The sequence below is a fragment of the Polypterus senegalus genome, chromosome 7, assembly GCF_016835505.1.
Source record: "Polypterus senegalus isolate Bchr_013 chromosome 7, ASM1683550v1, whole genome shotgun sequence".
Taxonomy (NCBI): domain Eukaryota; kingdom Metazoa; phylum Chordata; class Cladistia; order Polypteriformes; family Polypteridae; genus Polypterus; species Polypterus senegalus.
The window spans coordinates 128,665,911-128,680,046 of NC_053160.1; the positions used below are offsets into that span (position 1 = coordinate 128,665,911).

Sequence of the window (14,136 nt, forward strand, 5' to 3'; positions counted from 1 at the left end):
TAATGTGCACATGTCTTACATTAGACTGTGTATGGTTTTTGAAAACGAGGCAGTAATGCATTTCGCGAGAATAAAAGGATACTTTTACTGACAAGAAATGAATTAATGTTAACATGCACCCAGTCGTATACTATACTGTGTATGCTTTTTGAAGGAGGGACAGTAATACTTTTAGTGAGAACAAAAAGACACCGTTACTAATTTGAGTATTATTGGTGGGTATTGTACTTAAAAAATGTGCAGCAGTTCTAGTGTTAACAAGAGTGTCTTATGCCCAAGTAATGGGCCTTTAGCCTTAAATTCAGCCTGCGTCTACACTTTGTAGAATGAACAACTTCTGTTTTACTTCAGTTAAGGACCAATGATTTCCTACTCTTTCACCTTAACAAAATGATAATGACATAACTAATAATGCACAATTGATAAATAGTGTTGTCACATTTTTAATGCATTTTTATGTTTCTCGATTACATCTCCTAATGGCAACATATATGATTATTTTTGATGTAAGGAAACAAATAGAGACATTATCTCAAAATGTAATTTATAATAATATACATCTTGATTTGTAATAGATATAATTAATTCTAAGATATCATCTAATAATTTCTTTTTGTCTTATGTGTCCCAGTACATTTAAATATATATGAACAAAAGCACTAACTCCTCTAATTTTACAAAGTCTGGAGATGGCTAACAAATTATTTTACATCAGTACAAGAATTTTTTATTTGTTTATGGATTTGTATTTTTTAAACCAGAAAATATATTTATAAAAATAGGTATATTTATATTCCGTTTTTTATAATGGAATTTTCTCAGGTGTTTTGATAGAGATATTTAGAGTTTTGTAGACACTGCTTTGCCACTGGTACAGAAGACCAAGGACATTTTATAGGTCTAACTGTAGTCAAATATTTGTATAGCTTCAGATTCATTACAAAAGAATCTGATGTTTGGGTTTTATAATATGGTTATGCATGATAAATGGCTTTGTGTTGTCAGCAGTGCGCAGAACATTTTTAGATGTTCAACTGATGTATTTTTACTAGGAAAAGATGACTTATGCATTAACACAGTGATGTAGTATATTTTGATGAGTGGTTTTGAAAACTGGGAAACCCATTCTGGTGTTTCATTATAACTTTTCTTTCCCCAATTTAGTTTAAACTTGGATCTGTTGAACTACATCAGGTCACAGAGCCCCTTGATGTCATTAAAGAGCTGATTAACTATGGGCTTGACCATTGCACAGAACTGAAGGCCAGGAATGCACACCTGCTCAGAGAAAACAAGAGACTGGAAGAGGAACTAGAATACATTGCCAAAGAGTAAGTAGAGCCTGTTAACCATATAAAATGGGTCAGTAGGCTGTAAACCCAATTTGTATTTTCATTTGTTTTGATGTGAAACCTAAAAGCCGTCTGGAGCTATCAACCTGTTAAATTTGAGTGTGTGTTTTCAGTAAAACTTATTATCTCAGGACTTGATCAAAGAGAAAAATAAAAATCACTTTACTAGAAAAATTGGCAATTGAAAAAGGAAGCTTTTAATGAACCTAAACAAGGTTTTGATTTTGCAAGCTAAATGTGCTGTGCAGTGCATGGCACTGAAATTTTAAAGTTTAAATATACAATGCTTTTGAATGTATACACTTCTTATGGATTAATAATAATTCCTAATAATGACATCTAATAATATTGAGTCACATTATTTTTTTCTGACAAATGTATTTCCTTGTATCTTTTTGAAGTCAAGATTCACAATGTTGATTAAAATTGGCTGATCCTGATTTATTGTCGAGACCCATTTTACAGGTGTGAACTGTGGATAGTATCTCTTATGTTTGTGTACATATGTTTCCCACAAACTGTTACCAGATAAACACAAAGTTAAGTAAGTAAAATTCATCTCTTTGTTTAGAGCTGAAAAAAACAATATTAAAAGGTCAGAAAAATGCAATGTTTCATACAAAGATCCAGCAATATAAATTAACTGAATTCGACTGCAAACACTGCTAAGTAGTTAGGAACCATACCCCATGCACTGCTGGTTAGTGTTAAATCTTTTAACATTATAAAAAAATCAAACAAACAAAAACATCTACTGTCTTAAAATAAATAATAAATTAAGGAATAGTGAACCACAAAATTGGTCAAAAAAGTAAACTTTTACTAGGCTGTACTCTCCTGGATTGTCATGGTAGTTATGTTTAGAGCTGTAATGCCTAAAGATATAGTCCCTGATAGGGATACCTACAGCAAAATGATTTAAAGGGAGGGACCAGACAAAGGAAAAAAAAACCCATAAATGACCTGTATGCTGTAATTCAAATTAAATAGAAGGGAATTTCCCTCAGAGAAGGCATACTCAGGCCCACTTCAAAAGAAAATCCTAAAAGTGTTTTTTGCTAGTGAGCACTTAGTTGCTTGGTGACACACACAGCTCAGTCAAGCACATTTTTAAAACCAGCATAGAGCTGTTATGTAGGTACAGGAAAGAGTGGAATGAATTCAGGCATACTAGACTTTGGCAGTGGAATGTAGCTCTGAAATCATTGCATTTAAGTTCTCTGGTAGGAAAGTAGACATTGCTTATGCAGTAAGTTGTAACCACTGTAAAACTAGTGCATAAATGAGTATGTCCAGCTGGAATGAGCAGTTTTTGCCACAACTATAAAATTAGGATATGCACATTACACATCAAATTGTCAAGAACACATACAAAATTGAAGGTATATGCAGAAAAAAACATAAAATTGAAAGCAAGAAGTAAAACGTTTGATTCAGTGATTGCCAGGAACGAATAAAGAACCTGTCAAGTTTGGGAAATGAAATAGCATAACCATAAGCTTTGTTTCAGTTCAATATACAGTTATATGTAAAAATATTCATTTAAAAATAGTCTTAATTGCAAATGTATAGCCATTCAAAAGACATTACAGAGAGCAATTTAATATAGCAGTATGTGTATATAAATGGCATTAACTGGATGGATGGATACATGGATGGATGGAAAGTACTTTGTCCATGAAGTGGGAAATTTAGCTTTTTACAGAAACTCAAAAGATATTATAACAAACAAACAAGAGCAATTCCCCTAAAAATACACACAAAGATAAAAATACATAAAGCTCCTGAGTCGGCTAGAACCATCTGGATGAGAACAGGCCATCCAGCCCATCCAAGCTCACCAGTTCTATCCACTTCATTCTGATAAGGCAATAGTCACAGTGCGGTGTGACGTATTGACATATGTAGGTAGAAACAAGCCTTATTTGCTTTTCTTGACACACTTCTGCTAAATAATTTGTTTGCTGAAATTAATTAATGTTTAGTATAGAGTAGGTGTAGCATTTTTCATAATGGCCATCAGTTTTGTCTTCATTTTCTCATCGTTAATACCTCTAAACGTACTGCATCTTCCTTGATAGAGAAGTACAAAACATGGTTTTAGTCCAGTAATCTAATGAAAAGCATGAATGATGTGAGTTTCACATCAATATAAGAGACAAATTTGGCAAAGAAAAGCTCAAAAAGCATAAGGTGTATTTAGGGCCGCTGCTGGCCAAATGGGTGCCCTAAGCAGAGATTTACTTTTGTGCCCCCTCCCCCAAATATTATGGAAGTAAAAATAAAAAAACACCTACTATAGGGGCCAAAATAGAACTTTTTTTCAAATAAAAGTAAATACATGAGGGCGTGCGCGTCATCACGTGTGCTTAGCCTACTCTGCGTTCACCATAAAATGCAATATATACGTTTATATTTTTGTTTATTTGTATATGTATATTATTAATATTAATTTATTATTATAATATATAAAACGATTTTTTTGAGCAGCTGGGATGGTGCCCCCCTGGGAGTTGGTGCCCTACGCAGACTGCATACTCTGCGTATAGGGAGCGGCAATACTGGGTGTATTTGACCATTATTTCACATACTGTATAACACTCTTACTCCAGGCTTGATAGCTACATGACATATTTTTTCTTTTTCATTTCTTAAATATAGATGCACATTCTTCCATTATATGTTCACATTAATTATGGAGGAGTATGATATGTATTTCAGTTGAGAAAAGCCTAGCAGCAGCCCCTAACTAACAGGCATGTAACAATATCTTTTATTTTGAAATATTCTCTTCTCCAATTTTTTTCATATCAGAGTATGGCAGATGAACTAATGAGTTTGTGCAGTCTTTGTTTTTAAATGATATGCAGAGCATATCTGTGGATTTGATGTGTTATAATAATATTATAATTCCATGTTTTAAATGATGCAGTAGTGGTCATTTTTATTGTATGAATAAATCCTAACTTTGCTTTGATTTCCAGGATGGAAAAATATGTGCAAGTGAAAGAGACCCTGGAGCAGGATTTGTACACTCGTTTTGTTTTGGTTTTAAATGAAAAGAAAAGTAAAATAAGGAATCTGCAGCAAAAACTTAAACAAGTCCAAGATAACAGGTAACTTTTCACTTAGATTGTATGTAATAAGCATATGTACACTATTAAAATGCCTGTCTTTTACATCTACAGGTAGATTACTGTATCTAAAATCTTTAATGTTAATTTACTAAGCAATTACAGTACTAGATGGTGTAGCATACTCCCATATGCCTCACAGTATATTTAAGATATTTAAGTAATAATGGATGCTCATTGTTGAATTGAACTGAGAGGTGAACATTTACAAAAGCATATTTATCTGTTAAGATGGTGTGCCTGCCCTTATTCATTCTTTCATGGATTTATCTTCCAAAACACAAATATTCCAAAAAAGCTGCAGCATAGTCTGCAAGGCAGGGATCCACCTGGACAAAATGTACAACTAATATCAGACACAAGCACATTCACACTCACTAATTTTCAATCTGCAATAGCTATGCTTTTGGGGATACTGGAGGAAACAAAAAAACCCCATGTGAACACAAAGAGAGTTTACAACTTTGCACAAGCAGTACCAGGACCAAGGTCACTATGGTCTCCACGTTTTTTACTTTCTTTTTCTCCAAAAAGTAGTTTTATTAGTATCTTGCTACATATTTATTTACATATTTACAATTATGTATTTGATGTTTACTGTAGTAAACTCTATTTACAAGCAAGATTGACCATTTGATGTGCCCTGCACAGTAATATTACTTGAAGCACTAACATATTCTAATAAATATAAAATTCTGTTACACAGTATGAAAACAGGCATCAGGACGTGCAAGGTACAGACCAACCCTATAATGGAACAAGGCATTAAAACAGTATATGACATATATTCTGGATAGGATTTCCAAATTTTAGAACTCAAAGTTCTAACAGAGTTATGATTTAAATCTGGTGAAAAATATAAAACGATCATCTTATCACAAAATAAAAATGTAGTAGTGCCTTCAGGCAATGGCTTCTGAATATTGTGGAAATTTAACAATTTATTTATGGAATCTACTCAGAAAGTGCTATATATTTTTGATATGTAAATCACTACTAAAAAAGAAAAAATAAAGAGAAATATTTTGGCACAGTGGTTGGGACCACTACTGCAAATCATAAAACAGTCCGAATCATCCTTGGGAAGAATGTCACTTAGTTTGATTGGTGGCATGAAATGTTTACAGTCTTACGTTCACAGGCTGAGGAGAGAAGAGAAAGCTATTTAGGCTTGTATACTAATAAACGGCAAATCCCTCACTGACTGACTGACTCACTGACTCATCACTAATTCTCCAACTTCCGGTGTAGGTAGAAGGCTGAAATTCCTTACAGATTACTTACAAATGTTAGGCATGTTTCATTTCGAAATTCTATGCATAATAGTCATAACTAGAACCTACTTACATACATATATACGGCCATAGCCTGCAGCTCGGTCGCCATGTGAGGCGGAGTTGCGTCCTCCATCAGCACACCTCTCACGTAATTGACTGCCTGCCCATATAAGGCCGTCTGTCAGCAGCAATCCAATAGACACGCTGCCGCTAAATATTCGTGGGTGGAGGACTGTGCTAATGCAAACGAAGATGAGATGGTCAAGGATAGACTAGTGTTTGGCACAAACTCTGCAAAACTTTTAAGTGGCAGGTCTTAGCTAACATTAAATAAAGCCGTGGACATTGCAAGATCGAGCGAGATAGCACAAGCACAACTGAGAACCTTCGATGCATGTACTCACGTGAACTGACTGTAAACGCAGTACGCAGGCAAAAAGCAAGAGCTCCAAAGAGTGCTGAACAAAAAACGCATTACACAATTGAGACGGCAGCAGTAGAATATGAAGCGACTGATGCATACACGCATATTCATAAGTTCACCTACTGCGGAAACAAATCACACGGTGGAAAAAGTCAATGTGCAGCTAAAGGAAGACAGTGTAAAAAATGTGGTAAATTGAAGCACTTCGCTAAAGTTTGCAGGGCTGGGAAAGGTAAACCCGTGCATGCAGGGTGTGATGTCTCTGATAATGAGGAAGACAAGATGTTTATTGATGCAGTAGGACAGGAACAACCCTCTGACGCTGAACAAGCCTTTGTAGACATATCAATAGGAAAGCAAGGTGTAAAGCTTAAGTTTAAATTATGTTCATAGACACGCTGCCACTAAATATTCGCAGGCAAATCCACAACTTAATACCCGGAATGCCTGTTAAACATCTTAGATTCACGAGTACCGATTTGGGCGGTGATCACTTCGATGAATGAAACCTGTTATCTTTACAACGGTTGACAACGAAGATGAGATGGTCAGGGATATGTTAGACAAACATGGAATGTAACTTGAGCACAACACATCCTCCAAATACGAACCTGATTGAAAGAAATAATGATAATCAAATCCTTGATGACAGCAACACTCATAACAAAAAACAATTACATTGATAATCATGTTACGTTATTTTTAAAATGTTTCCTTTTCTTTATCATAACTTCTTTAACACACTACTTCTCTGCTGCGAAGCGCGGGTATTTTGCTAGTCTAACAATATAGCAGAAATATCCCTGGAGACTGCATATCTGGCAGGTGTTCTGGAAGAACTACTTCTATTAGACATTTTACCTTCTGTACAAGAGTCATATGACTCCTTCAGTAACAGCAATTAAGGCATTCAGGGTAATAATCAAATATTCAGTAGAATTGTTATTTATATGCAAGGTTCATTAGCAGGATCAGGACCAGGGAACAATAAGTAGAATGATGATGAAATTTCAGTTTAAATGGAGCTATTGGAACTACCTAAGTAAAGCATTAATTTCACTTTCATTTTCAATAAACAGTGAAGTTTATACAGATGTTCAGCACCAAATTATTATATTATCAAATTGTGCCATGTTCTATATTTGATTTCTTAAAACTTACTTAAAACATTATCCTTTGCCCAAAGTATACATAATATGTTTATATGTTTGATTTCCTCCAACATTCTTCTTCCTTAACAGATTACTAGTTCTACTGTACATCTTTCAGGATGACAAAAGGTCATGGCAAGAAGTAAAAGGTAAAGAAGCTAAACAGGCATCAGAAATGAATTTTTACAAACACTTAATAAGATCATCCTAGACCTTACTGTAATGAAAAATACTGCCAATGTTCCCTTCAAAGACACAAGCAGGAAGAACTGAAAAAGAGATGAATGGAATATTTCCAGGAGACCTTAAGTCATTCAGTTCATACTGACATATTTGACTTGGATACAGATGCCACATATGAATTATGATCCATTTTTCCAAGTTAATAGTGACAGAACCCATCAAAGCCAAATTCCTCCTGAACTGATCAATAATAGTTCACCTTTGACCCTGAAGACCCTCACTGATCTGTTCAACACCTAATGGAACAGAAAGACGTTTCCAAGTCAAAGTATTGTCATGTGTATATAGTACATTGTAATTCATACTTGCATGTCTCAGAAACATTGACAAAAAACAATAAATTAAAAGTATACTTATACCAACCCTGCTGCTTCTCATAAGAAAGGCAGGGGTTCTTCAGTGCACCAGGTTGAACCTAAGGTGTTGAGGTTTTTACTTTTATAGACATACTTTGGAAGGTTCTGTTGGATCAGGGTACATCTTTCATCTTTCACCTGATGAAAGAGCTGAGGTTATGTACACAGTTTATCATCTGCAGACAAATGGTTTGGCTGAGAAATTTAATAAAACATTGAAACATATGATCAGGAGCCTTTTGTTTTGCCTACCCGACATCCTGAGACATTGTGCTACGGTTTGTGCTGTATGCTTTGAAGTTATCAGCACAGGCTGTTACTGGGTTGAGTTCATTCTAACTGCTATTTGTCAGTCACAGGGTGTATTAAGTATCCTCCCGAAAGAGTGGTTAGTTGGTCAGAACAGTGATTGGAAGTTTCAATTTGCGGATCGTGTCATTTTGGTGCAGGAGAAAATACAGTGGGATGCAAAAGTTTGGGCAACCTTGTTAATAGTCATTATTTTCCGGTATAAATCGTTGGTTGCTACGATAAAAAATGTCAGTTAAATATATCATATAGGAGACACACACAGTGATATTTGAGAAGTGAAATGAAGTTTATTGGATTTACAGAAAGTGTGCAATAATTGTTCAAACAAAATCAGGCAGGTGCATAAATTTGGGCACCGTTGTCATTTTATTGATTCCAAAACTTTTAGAACTAATTATTGGAACTCAAATTGGCTTGGTTATCTCAGTGACCCCTGACCTACATACACAGGTGAATCCTATAATGAGAAAGAGTATTTAAGGGGGTCAATTGTAAGTTTCCCTCCTCCTTTAATTTTCTCTGAAGAGTAGCAACATGGGGGTCACAAAACAAGTCTCAAATGACCTGAAGACAAAGATTGTTCACCATCATGGTTTAGGGGAAGGATACAGAAAGCTGTCCCAGAGATTTAAGCTGTCTGTTTCCACAGTTAGGAACATACTGAGGAAATGGAAGACCACAAGCTCAGTTCAAGTTAAGGCTCGAAGTGGCAGACCAAGAAAGATTTCGGATAGATAGATGCGACGAATGGCGAGAACAGTCAGAGTCAACCCACAGACCAACACCAAAGACCTACAACATCATCTTGCACCAGATGGAGTCACTGTGCATCATTCAACCATTCGGTGCACTTTACCCAAGGAGATGCTGTATGCGAGAGTGATGCAGAGGAAGCCTTTTCTCCGCCCACAGCACAAACAGAGCTGCTTGAGGTATGCTCAAGCACATTTGGACAAGCCAGCTTCATTTTGGAATAAGGTGCTGTGGACTGATGAAACTAAAATTGAGTTATTTGGGTATAACAAGGGGTGTTATGCATGGAGGAAAAAGAACACAGCATTCCAAGAAAAACACCTGCTGCCTACAGTAAAATATGGTGGTGGTTCCATCATGCTGTGGGGCTGTGTGGCCAGTGCAGGGACTGGGAATCTTGTCAAAGTTGAGGGATGCATGGATTCCACTCAGTATCAGCAGATTCTGAAGACCAATGTCCAGGAATCAGTGACAAAGCTGAAGCTGCGCTCGGGCTGGATCTTTCAACAAGACAACGACCCGAAACACTGCTCAAAATCCACTAAGGCATTCATGCAGAGGAACAAGTACAACGTTCTGGAATGACCAACTCAGTCCCCAGACCTGAATATAATTGAAAATCTGTGGTGTAAGTTAAAGAGAGCTGTCCATGCTCGGAAGCCATCAAACCTGAATGAACTAGAGATGTTTTGTAAAGAGGAATGGTCCAAAATACCTTCAACCACAATCCAGACTCTCATTGGAACCTACAGGAAGCGTTTAGAGGCTGTAATTTCTGCAAAAGGCGGATCTACTAAATATTGATTTCATTTCTTTTTTGTGGTGCCCAAATTTATGCACCTGCCTGATTTTGTTTGAACAATTATTGCACACTTTCTGTAAATCCAATAAACTTCATTTCACTTCTCAAATATCACTGTGTGTGTCTCCTATATGATATATTTAACTGACATTTTTTATCGTAACAACCAACGATTTATACAGGAAAATAATGACTATTAACAAGGTTGTCCAAACTTTTGTATCCCACTGTATGAAAATCATCTGCAATTTCTGTTGAGCATCTGTAGCATGAACATGAGTCACAGAAAGATGTGTATATTAGGAAGTATGAACTGTGGGAATTCAAGAAAGGCAGTCACGTTCTTGTTTTATTCCTGACCGATCCAGACAAGTTTCTGGTGATGTGGCAGGGTACTGTTGTGATTTAGGAATGGATAAGCCCTGTGAATTAAAAGGTTAAAATACATGGCTGGCACAAACCTGTTCAAATATTGAATTTCAATCTTTTGAAGGAGTGCAATGATTCAAGGGAGAAGCTGGTGATAGCCATTGTGGTTTCTCAGACCTAGGTTACTATTGGTGTTGACTGGGAGAAACAATGATGTTTTTTCTTCCCTTTGTGGTGTTGCTGAACTCGCTAAGCATAAGATGGGCACAGACCCTAGTATTAAAGTGCAGATGTGCCCATATCACATACAGGAAGCTTGAAGGCATGTGATAAAAGAAGTGGTGAAACAGATGTTTGAGTTAGGGGTGAATCGTGAGAGTACCAGTGAATGGTGTAGCCCTGTTCTAATTCTAATACCAGATGGGTCCACTTGTTTCAGTATAGGCTTTTGGTGGCTATATAAGGTTTTGAATTTTGATGCATACTCAGTGCTGTGTGTTGATGAGTTATTAGAAAAGCTCAGTCATGCCTCGAGTATCTCTATCTTGGATTTGACAAAGGGATACTGGCAGGTGCCTCTTGATTAATCCAGCTGTGAGAAAGTGTTCACCGCCACAGATGGTTTATTCATTTTTATTAGGTTTCCATTTGGGCTAAATTGTGGCCTCTCACACTCCAGCAATGGATGGAATAAAAATAGAGTCTGCATACCAATATTGTTATTTTCACTAATGACTGGCAAACGTATTAGACACGTTTGCAGGCAATGCTGGATAGCTTGAGGGAGGCTGTTCTGATGGCTAATCCCAAAAATGTAAATTGGGTACGTCCGAAGAAGATTGGGGAGGTTCTTGTGTATCCACGGCCTCAGACACAGAAGTCGGTCCATGTTTTCTTAGGGCTGGCTAGTTATTACAGCTGTTTCATTCCCAACTTTTCTAGCTAAGCTGCGTCCTTACAGACTTGACGAAAAGCCATAAGAATCTACAAAATTCTCTGATCTGATGATTGTGAAAAATCTTCTCTGAGGATTCCAGACTCTTTTTAAGATTTTGTACTACAAACAGACTATTTGGTTTGGGGGCTGACCTGTCTCACAGTTTTAGTGAAGAAATGTCTGGTGATTAAGTGGGCTGTTGAGGATCTCCGTTATTACCTTTGAGATAGGTTTAGAGATTTATATTAGTGATTGATCATGCTCCACTGCAGTGGTTTCTAGGAAAATATCACAAACTCCAGGCTTACTAGGTGGTTCTTACAGTTGCAGCCTTTTAAATTCATAGCATGTCACTGTCCTGGCACTCAGCATGTAAATTGTATAAAATTCCCCAACAGAAGCAAACAATGTTTGAAATAGGAGTTCCTGACACTAATATTATTACTGTAGGTCACTGGAGATGCTTAGTCTTGAACATGCTACTTACAGTTGCCCACAAGTGAAAGATTCCCACCATTCATCAATTCCTGCTTTTCCAAGTGTTTTATTTTGCCTTATGTTGATAATCAATGTGAAAATAAATTTTTCAGGAAGCTATATCCTTTTGAATCGAAACAGGTAATTAGTAGGAAAAATATGAATTTTAAGTATTTTATGCTCACCAGCCTTGTGCCCCATGCTACTGGGAAAGGTTCCAGCTTCCCTGCAACCCTGCTCAGGATGAAGCAGGTTTAGAAAATGGATGGATAGATTACTATTATTGTCATTTTATGTTCACAGTTTTAATTTGTTTACATTGTGCACTCTAGCATTATTGTTTGTGTTTTTCATCAGATGTGTGTTCAAGCACCGTATTTTTTTGTTTTGCTGTAGCCATAGCCATAGCCAGACAATAAAGTTGTAACTTTTGAGAATTAGCCTTATTTGCATTATTGCTATTTTTTTTGTCTTGTTTTTCGGTTTGTGAAGTGTGTTGCACCATTAATTGCCGATACTCAGATGGAGTGCCTTCATGCACCATGCTGTGTGACATCATCGGCATGATGCGTTAAATACGGGTGCAGAGCTCTGTTCATTATCAGTGTTTAGATGAACACAACAAAACTACCCATCTTCGTAAGTCTTATTCCCTGATTTTGATTGTTTTGCATGCCCATTTTGATGAGTTTGCTTAATGTTTTAGACTTTGTCTTCTGATCTCTGTATCCCTTCTGATTTTGACGCTTGTTTTATTTTCTGAGCTACCGTCATTTCCTGGCCCCAATTACTTCCCTTTTTTTGGTAGTTTAGCTCAGCCATAACTGAAACACAGATTAAATATTGAGTGACTCCATTGGTCGGTAGAGGAAAGAAGAGTCCAGCTTTCTGAAGTAGGCAATCAGGTGCAGGAGTTGACTACTTCATCTGGTTATGGAATTTAATAAGATTCAGGAGCAGTGGGCACAATACTGTTCCAAATGTTAGTGATGGTATAGAACTACAATTACCACATCCATTGATCGTTCTCAGGCAATCCGTAGTTGTGTAGAGGTTTTCTTAACAAATATCAACTAATTTTTGACCTGCACTTTATTAGACTATAAGTAATTAGAATGGGCATCTTCCACGGCTAACCACCCAAGTATTTATTCATTAGGTGCCTTCTTAAAAGACTTCCAAAATGTTTTTGATCTACCCGGTTGTCCAGAGCTTATTTTTCCTCTGGACAACATTCTTATCAATAACACAGAACTAATAAATAAAACTGTTGATTTCTACTAATTCCTTCTGATGGAGTCCCTGCTAAATTGGGCACATAAAATGGGCACATCTTATTACATTTTTGGTAATTCTGGAATTAATTAAACTTTAGAAATGATCAAATTTTATTTTTTGGTGGGATAAGATGTATAAGGATGCTTGTGATTATGGAATGACTTATGAAGTCTATGCCAGGTCTTCGTCTGTTTCAGAATGACCCCTAGGACTTTTGCAACCCATACCACCCTCTCAGAGACCATAGAAATCTATTAGTGTGGATTTCATTACTGATCTTCCTGTATCTCAAGGCAAAACTACTACAGTGGTTATAGTTAGCAGATTTTCAAAAAGTTCACAATTTGTTCCACTATGAAAATTGCCTATGTCGAAAGAATTAGCCTAAATAATCATAAATTAGTTTGTCGGATTGAAAGGTTTCTCATCAACTATTATCTCCAATAGGGAACTACAGTTTGTTTCTAAGTTTTGGAAGTTCTTTTATGAAAGTTGGATTGTACATTAAACCTCACATCTGGTTATCACCTACAGTCCAGGGATGACTGTAGTGAACATGGATTTGGAAAAATTCCTCAGATTTACGGTGAGTGCCTTTCAGGATGTTTGGTATCTCACGTTATCAATAGCAGAATTAGCTTGAAACATTGTGTATCATTCTGCTATAGGTATGTCTTCATTTGAAAGCTTGTATGGATTTAAACCAATATTGAAATGTTAGTCTTACAAAATAGATCTCCAGGCTGAAAGAGATTTGGAAGCTTGTCTGTGAGAACCTAAATAAGGGGGAAATCTCTGTGCAGCGTTTTCCTAATCATAAAAGAAAGCCCACCTCTGAGTTTAAAGGCAGGCAAAAAGTATGGCTAGCAATGTGAGACAGCCTCTTGAAGATCACATCACACAAACTAGCTCCTCAGTTTATAGGTCCTTATTCTATACTAAAAAGAGTCTGTCTCATACAAGTTAGCTCTCCTGTTGCATTTAAAGATGCATCCAGTATTTCATGTCTCCAGCCTTAAACCAATGTCATCAAGTTTTTATAGTAAACCTTCCTCTCCACCTGTTCCCATACAAGTGGATGGTGAGGCTGCGTATGAGTTTTAGTATCTGCTTAATTCTAGACAGCTTGCTTCCACTATTGAATATATGGTTCACTGGAAAGGCAATGGATTGTAAGAATGTGCTTGAGTTTCTTTCTCAGATTTACCTGGTTCATAAACCTGATTGGTATGTTCAGAGCATGCACATTGGGAGGAGGACTCTTTTGTGAA

At 36.5% G+C, this 14,136-nt stretch overlaps 1 protein-coding gene across 4 annotated transcripts in view; it reads left to right on the forward strand.

Moving 5' to 3' along the window:
* Positions 1 to 14,136, forward strand: part of xrcc4 (X-ray repair complementing defective repair in Chinese hamster cells 4) — a 442,595-nt gene that overhangs the window by 125,586 nt on the left and 302,873 nt on the right. For all 4 annotated transcript variants that reach the window (XM_039759286.1, XM_039759284.1, XM_039759287.1 and 1 more), the window contains exons 4-5: positions 1,165 to 1,331; positions 4,337 to 4,468. In XM_039759286.1, coding sequence (XP_039615220.1) covers positions 1,165 to 1,331; positions 4,337 to 4,468 — 299 coding nt within the window. The remainder of the gene's footprint in view (positions 1 to 1,164; positions 1,332 to 4,336; positions 4,469 to 14,136) is intronic.